Genomic DNA, 21116 nt, shown 5'->3' with positions numbered 1-21116 from the left:
TATCAAAAGTTGTTGAAAAACTTACATTTTGATAAATTAACAAGAGCTGTGAAAACTGTGACATTATTCAAATTTTTATGAAACTGATTTTTTTCTTCAGATTGTTCCTTTAATGGATTAGTATATAAGAATGGTATATCCTTTGACCACCCAACAGAAAGATGTCAGACATGTCAATGTACCAATGGAGAGGTCCAATGTCGTAGGAAAGAGTGTCCATCTGTCTCCTGTCAGTATCCAGTAATGGCCGGTTGTTGTCCAGTTTGTGCTGGCTGTCAGTACCAGAACAAGAGATATGAAGATGGACAAAGATTCATCAGTGCCGAAGATTCTTGTCTTCAGTGTACTTGTACTAGTGGAAATATTGTGAAACGTAGAAATCCATGTCCGTCTGTCACTTGTCAACATCCAGTCCAGGGTACATGTTGTCAAGAGTGTAATAACTGTCTATATGAGAATCGTGTGTATAGAAACAGACAGCGATTCCCTGATCCCAGTAGTCAATGTAATGTATGTGAATGTAGAGATGGTACAGTATCATGTACACCTAGAGATTGTCCCTTGATCTCATGTTCCAACCCAGCATCTGGTGCATGCTGTCCTGAATGTTCCAACTGTCAGTATAATGGAGAACTTGTAAGGAATGGAGGCAATGTTCAAAGTACTGATGACCCGTGTAAACAATGTTACTGCAGAAATGGAAATATTGAATGTAGGTCACAGACCTGTGTACAGACAAATTGTCAGTACCCCGTAAAACGAGGTTGTTGTCAGGAGTGTTCAGACTGTATGTACCAAGGTAAAGAACAAAGGAATAATGACATGTTTCCCGATCCAACAGAAAAATGTAATGAATGTTTATGTAGAGATGGCAATGTCAACTGTCGTAGGAAGTCGTGTCCGTCCGTCCAGTGTAACAGTCCTGTAGCTGGTGATTGTTGTCCAACCTGTGGGGATTGTTACCATAAAAATGTTCTTTATTCAGACGGTGCTCAGTTCAATGATGTGTCAGACCCCTGTATGAAATGTTCATGTAGCAATGGAAATGTCAGGTGTGCAAGAAAAGACTGTAATGGGAGAAAATGTACACATCCAGTTCAGGGAAGATGTTGTCCACAATGTGGGGGAGACTGTTTCTTTGATGGAAAAAGATATGATGATGGTGTAACCTTTAAGAACAGATGTGAAGAGTGCACCTGTACTAAAGGCAGTGTTACGTGTATCCCTACAAGATGTCTACCTGTGACCTGCAGTCACCCTGTCTCAGATGAATGTTGTCAAGTCTGTACTGACTGTATGTATGACAGGAAGAGATATAGAAACTCAGACAGGTTCCAAGATCCAGATGATGCCTGTCAGGAATGCTATTGCCAGGTTAGTGGCATCATTAAGTTTGTTCTATACATGCCAGGTTAGTGGCATCATTAAGTTTGTTCTATACATGTTGTATACCTATTCATTATTAATTGTGCTGTTTGCTATATGTAAAGCAGAAGTATAATAAAGGAGAGAGCAACACACACACAAAAAAAATGCAAGCAAAATCAATATATTTTTATCAAAAAGTTTGTAATATGAATTTTGATTTACTGTGAAGAATAAGACTGTATATGAAATTATTATCTAGTTTTGGGTATCTGATAAAGGAACTTTGTTTCAGTTAAAAATCTGCTCATGTCTAAATGAAATTTTACACATTTTTTTTTTTTTATTTAGAATTAATTTGCTGTAAACAAAGAAAACATATTTTATATTTAATGCGCCTTCTGTATGTTGTAATTTATTTCATGTTTTCTATTTTTTCTTTCTATCAAGGATGGAACAGTGAGATGTGTAAAGAAACAATGTCCAGCAGTGACCTGTAGTGACCCTGTACAAGGTCAGTGTTGTCCAGAGTGCACAGACTGTACATATGCTGGTCAGTTCGTCAGACATGGTAACACAGTTGCTGATTCAAAGGACCCATGTTCTACATGTACCTGTCAGGTAAGTTTAGTCCTTTCAGTCCAATGATTGAGATTTTCCTCTAGTTTAATAAAAAAATGATTTAGCCAAGTACAGGTATTGATTGATTGTTAAGATAAATATTTCAGGATTAGAATGAATTAACAAATCTTTTTTTTATGCCCCATTTATGGGCAATATGTTTTCTGGTCTGTGTATCCGTTCGTCTGTCCATCCGTCCATCCATCTCCCGCTTCAGGTTAAAGTTTTTGGCAAATTTTTTTGGTCAATGTAGTTTTCGATGAAGTTGATGTCTAATCAAATAGAAACTTAGTACAAATGTTCTGTATCATGTGATCTTTCTAATTTTTATGCCAAATTAGAGTTTTGACCCCAATTTCACAGTCATCTGAAGATAGAAAATGATAGTGAGAGTTGGTCATCTGTGTACTATAGACACATTTGTGTTTCAATTTTAGTTTGGGAGTATGATCTGTACAAGGAAGACATGTGCCCCAGCATCATGTGATTATCCTGTGATAGAGAACCAGTGTGGATGTCAGAGTTGTACAGGATGTGACTTTATGAGTGGTGTGTATACAGATGGAGAAAGATTCAGACATCCACAAGATACTTGTCAACAATGTACTTGTCAGGTAAAATTAATAACAATATATGGTTGGCAGTGTTGCTATATTATTTGATACTTTTCTTTGAAAGATATTATGCTCATAAATAAATTATGGTATGACTACAATATGATATTCAGGACAAATATGAATCTAGTGATCCAGTACCTTAACAGTTGTTTGCAGTCAACATAATTTCACTCGATAGTTATAACAATATATACTTTGAATATTTCCTAGAAGAATAATTTTATCAGTAAAGTCAATGTTTTCAATAAACTGTATATTGCCTTTCTTATGTAATCCTTCAAAGACATCTACATACAAAATATACTGAAATGAAGCTTGCATATATATATATGAAAATATATGATATTAGTTCTTTTTATACTGATTTAAGCTTGATCGTAACTGTTTGAGGTTTCTGTTTTCAGAATGGTAACGTCCGATGTTCCAGAGTTACTTGTAGAGAAACATGTGACCATCCTTCCAACACCACAGATTGTTGTCCTGTATGTAGGGACTGTTTCTATGAAGGAAAGGTCCAAAGGAATGGGGTCACCTTTAAATCGGATGTAGATCCATGTAGAAGTTGTTCTTGTCGGGTAAGTTTAGCTGTATTTAGAAACTATTTTGCAATTGTAGGTCCATTTTCATGCATCATTTATAGAAGAGATCAAACCTTGTACAAGTTGTATTTATTTGGTTAGTTCTTGCTGTATAGAGGGACTTTGACAATACAAGAAAGGTTTTTACAGAGAATAAATCACCTTAAAATTAGAAAAAAGATGTATGTTAATGTTGCTTGTTATGGATAAATACATTTGAAAAGTATGTGCTTCTAGATATTAAGAATAGATCCTTCAGAGTTGCTCTAATTGAAAGGAATGATCAAAAAGATGTTCTTTCTGAGGTGAGTTTTGAGTCCACAGACTTTTTATTGATGAATGATGTTGGGAAAGGAATGGTCTTTTAGAATAACCTTCATCCCAGGTAGATCTGTGTAAACATTCTTCTTTTTAAAATTTTGAAGAATATAAAAACATTCCCATTTACATAATCTTTGTCTATAATGATAATATTATAAACAAGTATTTTGTTTACAGAGTGGAAATATTGTATGTGAGACTGTGATATGTCCTGTACCTAGATGTGACAACCCAGTGACAAATCGTGGGGAATGTTGTCCTGTGTGCACAGGTAGGAATTTATCTTTTTTTTTTAATGCAATTGGCTAATATTTCTTTGAATATTAAATTATAAAGAGATACCTTTTTACATTGACTAGAGGCTAGATTTATAGATATGTTGTCAGGAGTTTTAACTATTTGATAGTAGGCTAACATCCAATGTCAAATATTTCAGACATACATATAAGGACTTTCAAAAAGGACTTTACATATATATATAAAATTAATTTTGATTATCTGCTCATACTTATTTATTTATTTTGGTAAACTAGAGTCATATATTATTAAATAAAAACAATATGATATAAGTGTGTTAACATCTTTGTATAGTAGGGCATATTTTATTTTATTTTGATTCATTACCATCTCAGTTATAAGGTCCAAGTACACAGTTACCGTCCCATTTTTTCATTGTCCACGAATATAGTCACTAGTATGGACAGTGTGTTACTTGCCAATTTTTTTTTATATACCCCTTCCAAATTTATTTCTCCATGTTTTTTTGCCTCAAATAGCAAGAAGGATGAACAAATTTAATTCATAAATTTTTAAGTGAAGTAGTGATTTGGTCCAGCTGAAAAAGGTTAGAAATTAGAATTTCAGAAGCAGTCAAAAGATTTCAAGACTCCCTTAACAAAAAAATTGTCCATAATTTGAGTTAGAGCTGATAAAGTTTTCTATAATTTTGATATAATTTGTCCCACAAGTAGTACAACACACTGTAAAAATATTATTGAGATCAGAATGCGCAGCTGGGATTTTTTTTATTTCCATTTATTGTCAAGAAATGCACTACGAAATAACTGTGTTCTCAGACTATAACAGTTAGATGTCCTTTATTCACAGTATGCCAGTTCCATGGTGGTACATTTGGAGATGGTCAAACATTCAGTAATCCTAGAGATAAATGTCAAACCTGTACTTGTAGGGTTAGTATATTATAACATTAAGTAATCCTAGAGACAAATGTCAAACCTGTACTTGTAGGGTTAGTATATTATAGAGACTTCATAAGATTCATAACAAAAAACAGTAGAAAATCCTTCTTAACGATTTAAGGATGCTCGCGGGTATATGATTTTCAGAAAAAAATTTAACATTTATTTTTTATTACAAATTTTATTTGTTACCTTAAGTAGTTGTTACTTTATCATATGGTACAAAAAGCATTTCAAAAAATCAATTCCTGTTGGCCCCAATTGGCTTTTAAAATGTAGATATCATTGAAAAAGCTCCAAATTATCTCCCTTTGGTGCAAAAATGCCATTTTTTTGGCATTAAAATTGAAATATCTTTTTTTACTTATCGGTGACCTATATTTTTTATTGTTGTTTTAGAATGTTCTGTATATAAACTAAATAATTGTAAGATTTAAGCGATTTCTGTAATTTAGTTCTTTTTGTATTTCGATATTACCGCAATTTCTCCTATTAGTTCAACAGAAAAAAAGAGCATTAACAAAAATGTATGCTTCTTTCGAAGGCAGTTTGTGGGCGTAAATGAACGGTGACCCAATTTTTTTATTTCATTTTTCTTTTAAGTATAAGATAAAGTTCATTTATAGAAAAATATAGTGAAATCTTATATTAAATAAAAAAATTGATTTAGACCCACAAGCCCCCTTAACACTAAACATATTGAGTAGGATTAAAACTGTAGCAATGATAACTTTAAACTGTTGATTTACAAGATATTTTTAAACACTTGAAATGTTTACATGTAGAATTTGCTAAAAAGGTAATGCAACCATTTTACTTAAATTACCAATATCTAGTTGCTGGTTCCATTTAATATATCTCAGTTTATGATGGTAAAATCTCTCAGGTCTTCAATTTAAAATTTGGTGAAAAGTGGTGGTTGTATGACATAACTACTTCAAGGGCTCAGATTCTCAGGATAACATTTGCAGATTTCCAAATAAAAATAAGGTATATTACATATGGTTTTCAAATTATGTATATAAGCTGTATAACATGAAGAATTAATTATAAAATGACATTCTCTTTGTAATTGAACACCCATAAAGGATATTTGCATACTGTTTTCATGTTATATGTAGGCAGGAAGAGTGAGATGTGAGGCTGTGTCATGTGATGTTCGTTGTACACACCCTCGACAGGGTGACTGCTGCCCTGTTTGTGATGACTGCATGTATGAGGGAAGATTAATTGGAAATGGAGACCAGTATAAACCAGATCCATGTAACACTTGTTCATGCCAGGTAAAATGCATTTCATCTGTGATTTTCATATTTTTTAAGATAAATATAGGTTTGATTTTTTCACTCCTTTAAAATAATCATTACTCAAATTTTTACAGACTTTTTTATTACCCCCGTTGAAAAAGATTTTCAAGAAAAATTAATATTAATGTAACTTTAAAGGGCTAAAAACAATCATGTTATTTCTCTGAATTGTTACTAAATAATTTGTCATGGCATATTTAAGAGTCAGAAAATATAGAAGTTTTTATTGCAATACTGAAAGTTTCCTTCGTAATTTGAATGGTGATATTGTTTTGATGTGTTTTTCTCTATTTTTGTAACAGAGTGGTAATGTAGAATGTCTGACACAAACTTGTCCTAGACTGACATGTCTGCAGACTGAGAAACTTCCAGGACAGTGTTGTGATGTTTGCCTAGGTAAGTTTATAATTTATTTCATAGTTTAAGTCCATAATACCTTTATATATAGTTATCTTAGAGAAGATTAGAACAAAGAAATATTTGATAGAATTAATAGAAAATTAAAAGATAACATATTTTGTAGATGACTTGATCATAAAATCAGTAATTATGAAAATTTATTATGTCCAACATTTTTTTTTACATATCCTATAAACTAACATGATGTAATCACATATGGGGCAATATGCGCAATTGTTATTCCATAGGCCGTAATGGTAACGTTTTCTTCTGTTGCTCGGCCCATATCGTAAACTTGTATATGTATGATGGCTTGTTTCGAAGCTGAGACATTTTTACATATGTGGTTAAATTTTCGGGGTACGAAGTGTGATTCATTTTTCCGTAATTTAGCAAACCCCGAGTATCCTTTTGCGATGTCGCTCCTCATGGTAAAAAATCCCAATTTTAACACAATAAATTCTTTGAAATTTTAATACTTTGAACACATTTCATAGCTCCATGGTTTTTACACATTTATTCTGTGTTCCCTTATTTTCTAAATTAACACTAATGGTTCAGCTCAGTTATTTGTTTATCATAGAAATGTGTCAAATATCACTACACAGAGATTTTTTGTTTACACGTGACTTTTGTGTTCCTCATTTCAAGGCGCATTAGGGGTATTGTCCCATATTGAAATCCATAGTTCTGATTTTTCCAAATATTTTTAGGTGATCTTCATCGGTATGACATTCTGAATAAATCTGTGTATTTTTGTCCATTTCTGAAAAAAAATAAAGTAATTTCAGCACTATATGGCAATGACACTTTTATCGCTATATTCATTTATTTTTAATACAACGTGCATGTATAATCAATTTCTTCCAGTATAGCTTTACTAGTCAAAACAAGGACAAAACTTCTGATGATAACCTTAAATAACAATACACAGACCCTATTAAAGCATTCTATAACATTTTCTTGTGTCTTAAAGTGCATTTTGACAGAGAAATTATGCAAAAATGTAGATTTCATAAAAAAAAACCCAGCAAAATAACTATTCTTACTAGTGGACATCTGGTATATAATACTGTGGAAACCCCTCAAAACTACTGGGAAAGTCATTCTTATCATGTAATTAGAGTGCAATGAAGTGCAAATTTTCAAAACTTGTCCATTCACATAATTCTATTTGAGAAAAAAAGGCTTTTTACATGTATTTCAGTGAAAACCCTTTATCAGTGAGAAATCCACATGAGGTATTAAAGGAAACATTGTGACATCACACGTATTATGGCGTCATTAAATAATGACAGATCAAAATAGTGCTAAATAGAGTTTGCAGTGTTACATGAGAATCAGTTGACGCAAGATTTAACTCGAAATGTTGAGTCGAAAAGACCAGTAACCAAGCCTTTTCATTTAATAGCAAGACCATAGCAACAGTTTTCATATAAGCATATTTTTAACATACAGACTGTAATTTCATTTGCACAAATACCATAAATAAATAATTTTGAGCTTACCTAATAAATCCAAATGCTTACCAGTTATTCAGGACTTTTTAAAACCTTTAGTTTGTCATCTCATATTTAAAAGTAATGATATGTCTGGAACTGAAATAAGACCAAAAAAAATAACTCAAACTGTGTTATCATTTAATTTAAATACATAAGTATTATTGAGAGAGAAAAATCTAATTCTTGAAAATTTTATCACAAAGAAAGAAAAATGCTTCTCCCTTGTGGCTTAGCCACCTTCATTTAAACTGTTTATATTAGAAGCAATGAGTAGTAGCTAACTAGCTTAATACATGTAGTTGAATAGCAATATTGTGTTCAAGAAGGTTTGACCCTCCCCCTTTTTCACTGAGAAATGACAATATCTTGTGTTTTGCTCATGTGCATTAACAATAGTAATTCGTGATTTTCTTAATACATGTACATGTTTTTTTTCTGTTTATTTGCATATGATATCTACTGACCAGGGTCAAATCATTGGATAAAAGCACATGTATGATGTATCTCACTTTACTCGTGTGAAGTGTGTTATCTCCCTTGATTATAAGCTATTCCTGTAAACCAGAGTGATAATTGCATAACAAAGACTATATTGTGTCATGTTTACTTACAATTTATTTATATTACATGTAAGTTTTTTCTTGCCTAAACAATTCATTTCGGATCTCTCGGGGGTAAACAAAGTTATGACTGTGCCTAAAAAAAGTGTTCAGCCCCGTGCCAGTAATGCATTTAAAAGTGAAAATTTTATTGAATTTTTGCTGTTCTTTATCAATAATATTTATCTGAAATCATTTATGATAACTAGGTATAAATAAAAAACTACTAACCATCATTTTAACAATTTTCTGTGGTGTACAAGGTGAAATTAGCTTAAGACATCTCTGGATCCTTCCTCACAAGATGGGGCAATATGCGCAATTGTTATTCCATAGGCCGTAATGGTAACGTTTTCTTCTGTTGCTCGGCCCATATCGTAAACTTGTATATGTATGATGGCTTGTTTCGAAGCTGAGACATTTTTACATATGTGGTTAAATTTTCGGGGTACGAAGTGTGATTCATTTTTCCGTAATTTAGCAAACCCCGAGTATCCTTTTGCGATGTCGCTCCTCATGGTAAAAAATCCCAATTTTAACACAATAAATTCTTTGAAATTTTAATACTTTGAACACATTTCATAGCTCCATGGTTTTTACACATTTATTCTGTGTTCCCTTATTTTCTAAATTAACACTAATGGTTCAGCTCAGTTATTTGTTTATCATAGAAATGTGTCAAATATCACTACACAGAGATTTTTTGTTTACACGTGACTTTTGTGTTCCTCATTTCAAGGCGCATTAGGGGTATTGTCCCATATATTCTTACAGGGTGTAGATATAATGGTTTATACCACAGTGATGGAGACGCATGGACAATAGACAACAACCCATGTAAAACATGTGCATGTAGAGGGGGTATTGTTACATGTATGGAGATGCACTGCTTTTCTACATGTGACAACCCGATCAATGTACCAGGCCAGTGTTGTCCAGTGTGTCCAAGTAAGTAGAACTTAACAACACGTTTTAGCCAGTTCCGTATACCTATCTCGTCACAATTCATCAATAATTTAAAAAATCACAAAAGTTTCTGAGTTTTGTTTTGAAACATTATTTTTCCTTTTCCTATAAAAAATATACAGTAGATTGAATCAAATCAAAGAGCCATGGTGTAGTGGTTAGAGCATCAGACTGCTTTAAATTTGTTCCGTGGAGAAAAATTCAGGGACTTGATATTCAGCTCTCCATTGACACAATTTGTGAGAATTGTCTTGAGAAACGATGATAGTTTTTTTGAAAGGGACACTACATGGCTTACCCCTGTAAAGAGAGAGCAATATCTCTTGCACTTAAAAGACATCCTTGGAGATTTGGAAAAAGATCAAACTAATGCCGCAACAAGGCAGCACTCGCACCCACAAAGTGGAGAGGGATTAATATAAGTTGTAATAACTGGTTTACCAATCCACTATAAACAAATGTGTTTAAACTAAATTTACCTGACTCATTAAAATTATATATTAAAAATTAATTACTTAAAATCTGAATAAAATTTGTTTCAGCATGTAGACATAGAGATAGAGTTTACAGTGATGGTGATATGTTCAGTCCATCTGGAGATCCGTGTGATTTATGTGAATGTAAGGTGAGTACAAAAAACACAGCTTTTACAGGCACCTTTATGTGATGTCTTATGGTATGCAGTTGACAGTATGTCCATTTGATGTCCGTTCGTCTGTCCCTCCTTCCGTCAACAACACATTGGACATTAATTTAAAAAAAAACTTTACCTAATTTGCATTAAGCTTTGGTGATTTGTTATCTATTGACAAAAAGTGCTTTGAGCAGATCAGAAACCAATAATATGTCAACTTTGGTGCCTGGTTTATATCTTTTAAGATAACCTTCCCTTTATTTGTTAATAGTCTGACAACAGATGTACTAAGTATTGTGCACAGCAACAAGAAATCTTGAATTGAATATAAATTCAATTCATATAACCAATTTCACGTTCTTTGACTACATTTATTCAGAAACCTCTTATATGTCAAATATTTAATTACAATCTTAATTCAGACCTGTGTCAATCGTGAATATTGTGTCCATTTTTGCCCATATGTTTCAGGGTTGGACCTCTGTGGATGTATCCAGCTGCACTCAGCAAAGCTTTTATTTTATGTAAGGCGACACAGAGACAAAATTTCTGTTAACTTTATTTTCATTTAGTGATTATTATGGCTAAGTCTTGCAAGTTCAACAACAATTCATGCCTGCTGCATTCACTAAATAATCATACATAATTTAATAATGTACCAATAAGTATTGATGCAGGTGTCTTATAGAAATTGATAAATTATTTGTTTCTTAAAATGTATGCGTTGAAGGTTAAAATGGCATTCAGTATAATGATATGTTTAATTAACTATCTGATAGGGAGGAAGAATGACCTGCCATTATGTGATGTGTCCAGCAACTTCTAACTGTCCAGCTGACCAGATCATAGCTCCATCTGTAGGGAAATGTTGTCCGACTTGTTCTGGAGGTAGGTTTTTATGTTGTTTTCCATCAAGTCTAATTAACCTTAAGTGTAAGAGGTTGTGGGTTGGATGCCTTTCCCTGTTTCCCTGTCAAACCAAAGACTTTCAAAATAAAGATCTAGCTCAATTTAAGATTCAAAGTTTAAGATAGTTTACCATGAAGTTAAAGTTACATCAATAAGTAGATAACTGTATTGCAATTGAAGCTCCGGTAGCATCAAATGGTGATTTGATGGTTGCATATTGAGTTTACAATGGACTGGAATTGATGCCAAGAAAATTGGTCAAAATGAATGTTACAAACAATGTTGCATCAGCATGTGAAATGTAGTACACTTGCATGTTCAATATGATGTGAATTTAGTCTCACTAAAGATAGGTTCTCTAAAATTGGAAATGAGATAATGTGTACAAATTCTTGTTTCACCTTAATTTTTTTTTTTACATTTGGATGTTTTTATTTTTAGGTGGACAGAACTGTACAAGAGAAACTTATGGGATGACAATTCTACCTAAACCCAGTGATCCTTGTGTTTCCTGTCAGTGTACAGTAAGTATAGGAGGGTCTAACATTGTAACATATGCTCATCATGATGACTGTTGAAATACAGAACTATATATGATAGATTAGAATAAAACTTAAAGTAAGCTGTTGTTTTGAGAATCTGATGTAATTTGGGGCGACACTGTTTTTACCATGTAATTTGTCTCAAATTTAAAAAACATATCTGCATGTTTGAGTAAATTGTATAACACAGTGTGATTTTTATGCCTCATTTATGGGCATTATGTTTTCTGGTCTGTGGGTCCATTTGTCGTTCTTCCGTCCGTCCGTCTGTTTTTCTGTCCGTCCATCTGTTCATCCGTTCATACATATGTACCACTTCAGGTTAAAGTTTTTGGTCAAGGTAGTTATTGATGAAGTTAAAGTCCAATCAACTTGAAAGGTAGTACACATGTTCTTTATGTTATGATCTTTCTAATTTTATGCCAAATTAGAGATTTTACACCATTTTCAGGGTCCACTGAACATAGAAAATGATATGATGGACGGGGTATCCGTGTACTGGGGACACATTCTTGTTGTTTATATTTTCATAAAGTTCTTGTATTAATAAAAAATAAAGATTGTTAATATGGGATGGAAAAACAAGAAGTTCTTAATTTTAAATTTTTGATTGAGAAATCAAGAGATAGTGATATTTGTAATTGTTGACACAAATGTACCTGTTTCAAAATTAGACAAAAAAAATTCAGAATACTTAAATCAATGTTGAACATTTCATTTTAGAGTTCCTTGAGTTGGATTTGTAGGAAAGAAGTGTGTCCATTGTTGAACTGTCCACCAGCTGTCCAACTGAAAGAAGACAGAGAATGCTGTCCTAAATGTCCACGTAAGTTCTTATTTCTCTTTAAATTTCTAGAGCTATTTTTAAACTAACTATATTTCCAAACTAATCTTTAAGTTAAAATTAAACAAATAATTTGTTTTAAATTTATTTGTTCTCTATGCACTTTATTAACCAAACTGTTGTGTACCTTTCCTATAGATAATCTATTTTTCAATACATTTTCAAGTCTACTGAATGAATTATTTTCAGCTTGCCATGATACTACCACAGATCGATACTACAGAGTTGGAGCTGTATGGACAGATAGAGACAATCTTTGTCTACAATGTAGATGTGTTGTAAGTAACACCATAACACCTTTACAGCTGTTCTTTATTGAGGGTGGTAGGAGAGGGTGTGACCTCTAATTCTTGGTGAAAAGGAACATTGAATCCATGATTCTCAAAACTAAATGGTTCTTTCCCAAAACTTGAATAATTGATCATCTTTAATACCTGAGGGTAGGAAAGTGTTTTACTGTTAGTCGTCAAACAGTCCCTTTCCGCTACCTTTAGCCTCAAATTGGTTAGAATTTTACCATGATTCTTCAAAGTATTCTTATCATGATTCATCAGAGGTCTCAAATAATTATGGTTACTGTTATTTTTGGAAAAAATTTAACCTGATTTGTCAAAATCATTTTTTTTTTATCGTCTAGTTGAAAGTGTACTTTTTATTGTCATGCACAAAAATTTACTGTTTATGTTATTTGCCAAGAATTTTTACCGTTATTCATTATGAAGATACCCACATTAGGACCCTCATACACGAGTTCTGACAAGTGCAAATCCAAATTTCAGCAAAATGAATGGCCTTATCCTGATGTCCTGAACAAAGGTCCTTATGCCCATCAATAATGTTATGTTTTTTTCCCCACTGAAATCAGCAATGATTATGACTTTTTATACAACCCCAAAAAATTGAAATTTTTTTGATAGTATATTGGTATGATGTTGTTTTATTGTGTATTTCTTTAGTAATTAATTATAGTGATATTTTCATGACTATGTATTTGCTGTCTTAAAAAAAAGCTGCAAAAAAAAATTCTACAGGAAAAAGGTTGTAACTAGCTATAATGAACCATTCCTATGATGAAAATCAAGTAAGTATAATTGAAAGTGAAATAAAGGCTCCATTTTACAATTTATTGCTAAAACCTTATTTGTCAGCATTTGCTTCAACTGTAAACACTTGAATTAGGTCCTTTATGTAAACTCTGTTGATTTTCTACTTTCCATTTGTAGGACAAAGCTGGTAGCAAGAGCTGTAGGTTAATAGGATGTCAAGCTCTCAACTGTCTTGCAGATGAAAGAGAGGTCAGACCACCAGGGGAATGTTGTAAAGTCTGTGAAGAGTATCCCAAGACACCCTGTCAATATGATGGGGTCAGGAGACAGGTACTTACAGCACAAAATACAGTAACATGCAATGACTTAAATACTCTGTGTTGATAAAGAAGCAATTATTAAAATTCTTTTTCAATTTATCCTTTTCCTGACCTGTTGATTATTATTATTTAATCAACTTGTGGTTTGTTTCATCTCAGTTCTTCATTGGTTAAAAAAATTTAAAACCCATGGCGAGCCTCGCTTTTGAATTTAACTGTCTCAAATAGATAAATATTGTATCATCCCAGGTACCACATGTGGAGTATGATCTGCCTACCCTTCCGGAGCACATGAGATCACCCCGATTTTGGTAGAGTTCCTGTTGCTTAGTCTTTAGTATTCTATGTTGTGATTTGTGTACTATTATTTGTCTGTTTGTCTTTTTCTGTTTTAGACATGGTGTTGTCAGTTTGTTTTTTAATCTATGAGTTTAGCTGTCCCTCTGGTATCTTTTGCCCCTCTTTTTATACTCTAGTCAGTGGTAGAATCTAAATTCATAAGAAAAGCAGTCTTTGAAAGTAAATGGTTTACTGATGGAATTCATTCATTAAATTGTATATTTTCAAGGCATTTTATCTATTCAAAATTATGCCCCATTTATCTTCCCTTAAGGTGATACCCAACACTTTCACTTAAATTAATTTGGCTCGTTTAATTTTCATAAAATTTTGACAATGTATTTACTTTGACCTTTTAACAAAAATATAAAAGTTTCAAAAATTTTGAACCAACCGTTTTGTCAGAAAAATTACACTGGTTATATAGAAGTTTGACAAACACTAATTTTGATCATTGATAATCTTAATATTCCCTTTACAACACAATGTAATTAAAACGTCTTGCTAACTTTACATGGTTATCTCCCTGTAGTGTAAGGTACCACCTTAATACAACAAAGACATATAGCAATCCTATATTTTCATCATCTAATTCAGTAGACATTTAGACATACTAATTTCTATATTTCAGTCTGGAGAAACGTGGAAGAAAGATGCATGTACCACCTGTAAATGTTATGGAGATAATGTTGACTGTACCAAGGAACAGTGTATAGATCCTGACTGTAGTCCTGATTATTCCTTAGTTACACAACCTGGACAATGTTGTCCTGTCTGTGTGTTACGTAAGTATCTTAGAACTTAGTGTATAGATCCTGACTAGTCCTGATTATTCCTTAGTCACACAACCTGGACAATGTTGTCCTGTCTGTGTGTTACGTAAGTATCTTAGAACTTAGTGTATAGATCCTGACTAGTCCTGATTATTCCTTAGTTACACAACCTGGACAATGTTGTCCTGTCTGTGTCTTACGTAAGTATCTTAGAACTTAGTGTATAGATCCTGACTAGTCCTGATTATTCCTTAGTGACACAACCTGGACAATGTTGTCCTGTCTGTGTTTTAAGTAAGTATCTTAGAACTTAGTGTATAGATCCTGACTAGTCCTGATTATTCCTTAGTGACACAACCTGGACAATGTTGTCCTGTCTGTGTCTTACGTAAATATCTTAGAACTTAATTTTCAGCATTTCTAAATTCTGAAAATCTGATTATAGCCCCGGTCATTCGTAAGTAATGCAACCTGTCAAAAAAACATGGCATTGACTTTTTTAAATCTATCAAATGTATAGTTCCAAATTTTATAGGTGAAAAACATGATTTTTTTTATTGTGCATAGATGAAGTTGTGATGGTGCTTTCAAAATTACCTAAATTTCTACAACGCAGTTCTAAAAAAAGAAATCAAATTAACTTCTTATCTAAAAACAATATTACAAATATGGTTGTATTATAGTATTTCAGTCTCAAAATATATTAATTACAGAGCCTGGTAGTTGTATTGTGTATGGTGATCCCCACTATCAGACGTTTGATGGAAACACTGTACATTTCCAAGGCAACTGTAGATATATAATGTCTGAAGATTGTGAAGGGTCAGGAGATTTCAGGTACTGTTCAATGTAGTCAGCAACACTTATTGTAGTTAATATAAAAAAGAAGATGTGGTATGATTGCCAATTAGACAACTATCCACAAAAGACCAAAAGGACACAGTTGGTTCATTTTACAAATGTAATTGCATATCTTTCCTGTTATTATCGTTTGAAAGAATGATCAGAATTGAATTAGAATGGAGAGTTACACATTTTTTTGGCAGAGGGATTTCTAATGTATGATTGATACAAAACTTAACTATATTCTAATTTAACAGGGTACAATTTACAAATTTATCGATACATTATTTTAACAAAGTGTTCTATGTTTTCAGGGTAGAAGTAACACACCATGATAGAGGATTCTCCGGGATATCATGGGCACAAAACTTTACTATAGTTATTGGAAGAACAAGGATTGATTTATTACAGAACTTTGAAGTCAGGGTACTGTGTTTCATTCATTTCCAAAAACTTGTATTCTAAGTATTTAACTTTTTTTTAAGCGAAGAAAAATGTTCTGAATTGTATCGCAAGGTAATCTAAAAAAAAATGATTAAATTTCTCAAAAAAAGAGCTAATATTGTTCATTAATAATTTAATTAATCTAACTTTAGTTGTAATTGAATATGCTGAATACAACTGTGTATTTAGATTTTGGATATTGGATTATAATAGGTATAAGTCTGATATCCAATTTTTGACCACAGTTATTCTGTGACAGAAACCTATGCTATGTCAAACAATTTATCACAATCCTAATTTAGAGCTGCATCCCGTTTAAATGTAGTGTCCATACTTGCTCCAACTGATCACCGGGTTTGACAGCTGCAGTTGTATCAAGCTGCATCTGGCAGAACATATATTTAATTAAACATTGATAACCTTGTCTTATAAAAGAAAAGAAATTACCAAAATATTTTAGAACCCAATAATTCATACTTTCATGACAATATTTTATTCTTACATTCTACTTGAACATGTGCAGGAATCATATTTATAAAACTTGCATTTCAATTTGTTGTCAATTTTCAAAGCATGATTTATAGCCCAGGTTTTGATGCTGGAAATGAAGGGAGCATCCACTCATTCCACAATGAAACAAAATCAGTTTTTTTGCTTTAGAACTTTGTTTTTTGATAATTGTGTTTGTAGTATATTAATAGAGATTTATACAACATATTATTTACTGTAGGTGGATGGTTTACCAATGAATCTGCCTTACAAGAGTAGGAGAGATTTTACTATAGATGTCAAAGATCAAACAATACTGTTGGATACCACTTTGGGATTACAGGTGAGATGAATGAAATATTATAGAGTGGATTTAATGCCTATAAAAATAGTGGAAAAGTTTTTGAAATGACATACCGGTAATGTGGATTCATTATAACCAATTATTGTAGATTTGTTGGTACGGTCTAGCCATTAGCAAGATACAAATTATCTATTAGTTTGTATGAGACATTTATAAAAGTGCAAATTTTCCTACAAAAAAAAATTAATTCCACAGTAATCAATATGCAGTTGTCTCCCTTATAGGATGAACAATGAATGTTACAACCATGCTGGACAAAGATGGAAGAAAATAAACTTTTGCTTGAAACTTGAAAGGAAAAAAAATGATAAATCAAGTGGTAATTCAAGAGAGCATAAGTTGAAGAAAAATAAAAAATACCATGGCATCAAAAAAGGATACCAGGACAAACAGACAATATGTAACACAGTCCACAAAACTAAAGATTGAGTAACATCTGCTTACCAAAAACTGACGATAAACTTTATATTTATATTTAATAGATACTCTAGATCTGTTTTAAAATAATGTTTATTGTACTTTGTTTCATTCTGCCCAAGCAAAATGCTGAAATTTTTTTCTGTTTTCTAGTTTGTATGGAATGGAGAGAGTTATGCTGCTCTGACAGTACCAGGGACTTACAAGAGACAATTATGTGGTCTGTGTGGTAACTTCAATGGATTTGATAGGGATGATATGAAAACTTCATCTATGCAAATTACCAACTCACCAAGTGTATTTGGTAATAGTTGGAAGGTAGGTTTTTTTCCAAACAAAGTTTTTGGAGGTATAAATAGTAATAACCCTAGCTATTCATCTTTCTGTCTTTTTGCCTTTTGAGAGCAACTCATTTGAATTGCTTGATGGATCATGGGTAATCCAGAATTTTTACATAGCTGTAGAACGCTTTCTGAAAATGTACCCAAGTGAATTTGTTGGGCAGGAGGATACTTTCTTGAGTTCACTCAGTTCAAGATTGATTTATTTTCATCTAGCATTTAAAAAAAAAAAATGTTTGCAGCAAATAAAAAGTAATTTAAACAAGTTTACAATGTATCTAAGGTAAATTCTATCAGAATCTTCAAGTGAATCTTGTAGAAATTTATATTTTATGTTATTGCAGACAAAATCCCAGCTGAATCCTGGGTGTAGAGATGCAGAGGACTTTGATCCGTGTGATGCTCAAATCTTCCGTACCAGAAAATATGCTCAACAACAATGTTCTGTACTAACAGTAAGTTATCATATCTAACTTTGGTTTGCCTCAACCAAATGTTATCAAACTAATACACAATGCTTATTGCGAATAAACACAGATCAAGTTTTAATTTTTGTGGTGTCACTTTTACCATTCTAGAGTTATATGTGCATGCTACTTTACAAATGGAAAAATTGTGGAATTTTTTGTTTCCATTCCCTTACTTAAGTTTTCCTCAACCAAATGATATGAAGCTTATACACAATGCTTATTACAAAAAAGATCAAGTGTGATTGATGCTGGTGGCGAGACTTTTGCCCCTTTACAAATGGAAAAATTCCTGATTTTTTTGTTTTTTGTTCTTTGAATTAAGTTTGCATCAAGTAAATGTTATGAAACATTAACACAATGCTTCTTACCATAAAACTCAGATCAAGTACAAATTTGGGTAGCATCACTTTTACAGTTCTGAGGTTATGTTTCTTTATAACATTATATTCAAGTGGGGCATCATCTGTGTCCCATGAACACATTTCCCATTTATTTTTATTTACATTTCAATCAATTCTTAGATCTGAAAGATAAATATGTGGTTTGTTCATTTCAGGGACCGAAGTTTAGTCGATGTCACAGAGTAGTTAATCCTCAATCTTTCTTCACTTCGTGTGTGTATGATGTGTGTGCTTGTGGTGTGGAGGAGACCTGTCTATGTGAATTGTTAGAGGCCTATGTGTTAGAGTGTGCTAGGAATGGTGTACGGCTGGAATGGAGATCAGAAGGTTTATGTGGTAAGTTTATCTAGAATGGTCTTGTTAGGGGAATATAATGTTTGATGGTTTCAAATGATTATTATTATTAATTAAAAGATTTGATTTTGAATAGATATTTATGGGATAGTTATATTTTGACTTTTTAATGCTAGGGTACTAGATTGAATATGAGCGACCAGTGATTTCTTTTTATCAGTAATTGCGTTCAACCATTTGATTTTCAATCAAATTTATAAAAAAAATTGCACTCATGATTTTGCTAGATGATTGAAATTTTATGCACACAATTTTTATCATATCACATTGCAGCTGTAAACTTTTCCCAAACGATCTAGGTTCTATTCTTCAAGTGCAAATTCAAACGTTCACTAACCTCATTGAAATAAAGGTCAACCTCATGCAAATTGCACCCTTAGTGACAATCCATTGACACAAATTCCCCAAATGATAAATTTTTTTTTGATATTACAAAGACTTTATTTGTTTCAATATTTTCAGCACTTGACTGTGAAGAAGAGAAAGGATTTGTATTTGATGAGTGTGGACCTGTCTGTCCTCGTGACTGTTCTAATTACCAGACACCCATCAGTGATATGCCAGAACAGTGTTATAAACCATGTGAAGCAAGCTGTCAGTGTCCGGCAGATAAAGTCTTACACGAGGGCAGGTGTATTAATCCAACTCAATGTCCACCAACTAACCGTGGAGATATTCCTGTTAATGGACGGTGATCGTAAACTTAAATTACCACAATGATATTATTTCGGTTATTAAATGTTGAAAGGATGTAAATTCATGATCTTCATGACTGAGCTATGGAAGAGCAAGTTGAAGGTAGAAAAAAATGACAGAGAATGTTGTAGAGTCAAAACACACATCTTTTTCAAGAATAATAATTTCTAGGCATTATATGTTTAATCTATGGAAGGCATAAGTTATGAATACGTATGTTGTACTAGATATTTCTTGTTATATTTTATATGTGTGGCACAGAGGGGGTATTTTCTGTGAAAATGACAAAATATTTAAGAATTGTGAAGATCATTCCACTTTAAATGGACTAAAAAAAGGGGGGATAAGCAATTGATTGAGATTTGACTTGAGGGCAATATTTCAAGTAATCAGTATTCACTAAACATGGGAATGATCCCATTAGGAACAAAGCTAGGGTAAAGGGCTTTATCTTTATTCAGTTTTTCATAGAAATCACCAAACCATAAGGTACTACATTGATATATATTCAATGTTTTTCCCCATACAAGGTAATTGTTCCTTTGTTTTGGTACATGTAAGTGTTGCAATGGTGGGCATATAAGAATATCACTGGATGATCCTAAAAAAAATATTTTAGATTGTAAAATGATGAAGATGATAATAATTATTACAAGATTTTATTGAAAAAAAAATCTGAATTTGAAGTCAATCAATTAATTCCTCATTACCAAATGTGTTGGGGCAAAAATGAAGTTCTTTTAAAGTGGATGTGGTCTGGAATTTTAAATACTCATGAAAATTGCTGTAAAATGTTATTTTTGCAGTGTCTGTATTAATGGTGTAATCAAAACACAATACTATATACCTCATGGTTTATTTATCACCAGCAAACTATAGTGCCTTAAATTATATTCTGTATTTTTATAGATATAGATTTAGTTCTTTATTGTGAAACATGAACTTTTCACTATTGTCATGGTATCACATATACTTTAATTTTATATAATGAATTTATCATTTGGAGACATGACTGAATGGAGTAAGAATTGCATGCTTAAAGTAAGACGTCTCATTAATCTTCTAAGGTTAAACAAACATTTAATATATGTGAGGAAAATAACAGTAAAATAGAAGAAGAAAGTCTTCAATAAAATCCTTTTTATTTTTTCCAATCTTTTATTAGATATATTTCTCACGCTGTGTTGTGTTACACTAACAAAGTCAAGAAATGAATGTATGTAATACAAAATCTAAATCAATGACATTGTAACCCTTTTCATGTAAACTAAAGGTTCAAAGTTGACAAAATGTTTTATGATGATCTGATTGGCTTTCAGTGAGGGAAGGGGAGGGGACAGAGAAGTGTGGTCCCTAAAGAGGAGGCTGCTTTTATAAATAAATCTCATACAGAGTTATCATTTGTGCCACAGTTAT

The 21116-nt window shown here is 32.4% G+C and overlaps 1 protein-coding gene and 1 long non-coding RNA gene across 2 annotated transcripts in view; one reads left to right on the top strand and one right to left on the bottom strand.

Annotated features, from left to right (window-relative positions):
• The window catches only part of LOC134688144 (kielin/chordin-like protein), a 76646-nt gene extending 56358 nt beyond the window's left edge, over positions 1-20288 (top strand). Inside the window, exons 23-45 of the mRNA XM_063548617.1 lie at positions 101-1374; positions 1816-1986; positions 2424-2600; positions 3008-3178; positions 3680-3773; positions 4610-4692; positions 5823-5984; positions 6311-6404; positions 9283-9456; positions 10017-10099; positions 10888-10996; positions 11459-11541; positions 12283-12385; positions 12593-12681; positions 13627-13779; positions 14740-14893; positions 15595-15718; positions 16039-16150; positions 16899-17000; positions 17592-17756; positions 18124-18234; positions 18806-18986; positions 19467-20288. Of these exons, the coding sequence (XP_063404687.1) occupies positions 101-1374; positions 1816-1986; positions 2424-2600; positions 3008-3178; positions 3680-3773; positions 4610-4692; positions 5823-5984; positions 6311-6404; positions 9283-9456; positions 10017-10099; positions 10888-10996; positions 11459-11541; positions 12283-12385; positions 12593-12681; positions 13627-13779; positions 14740-14893; positions 15595-15718; positions 16039-16150; positions 16899-17000; positions 17592-17756; positions 18124-18234; positions 18806-18986; positions 19467-19699 (4202 nt within the window). The 3' untranslated portion in view covers positions 19700-20288. The remainder of the gene's footprint in view (positions 1-100; positions 1375-1815; positions 1987-2423; positions 2601-3007; positions 3179-3679; positions 3774-4609; positions 4693-5822; positions 5985-6310; positions 6405-9282; positions 9457-10016; positions 10100-10887; positions 10997-11458; positions 11542-12282; positions 12386-12592; positions 12682-13626; positions 13780-14739; positions 14894-15594; positions 15719-16038; positions 16151-16898; positions 17001-17591; positions 17757-18123; positions 18235-18805; positions 18987-19466) is intronic.
• Positions 6868-9268, bottom strand: LOC134688522 (uncharacterized). Its single transcript, XR_010101823.1, has 3 exons — positions 8740-9268; positions 7937-8005; positions 6868-7173 (listed from the first exon to the last, which is right to left on the bottom strand). It is a non-coding gene; the product is annotated as an uncharacterized LOC134688522 (long non-coding RNA).
• Positions 20289-21116: the final 828 nt, after the last annotated feature.

The sequence above is a fragment of the Mytilus trossulus genome, chromosome 10 (assembly GCF_036588685.1).
Source record: "Mytilus trossulus isolate FHL-02 chromosome 10, PNRI_Mtr1.1.1.hap1, whole genome shotgun sequence".
NCBI classification, from domain to species: domain Eukaryota; kingdom Metazoa; phylum Mollusca; class Bivalvia; order Mytilida; family Mytilidae; genus Mytilus; species Mytilus trossulus.
The sequence above is the reverse complement of the archived record's forward strand: the minus strand, read 5'-3'. Positions and strand labels throughout refer to the sequence as shown.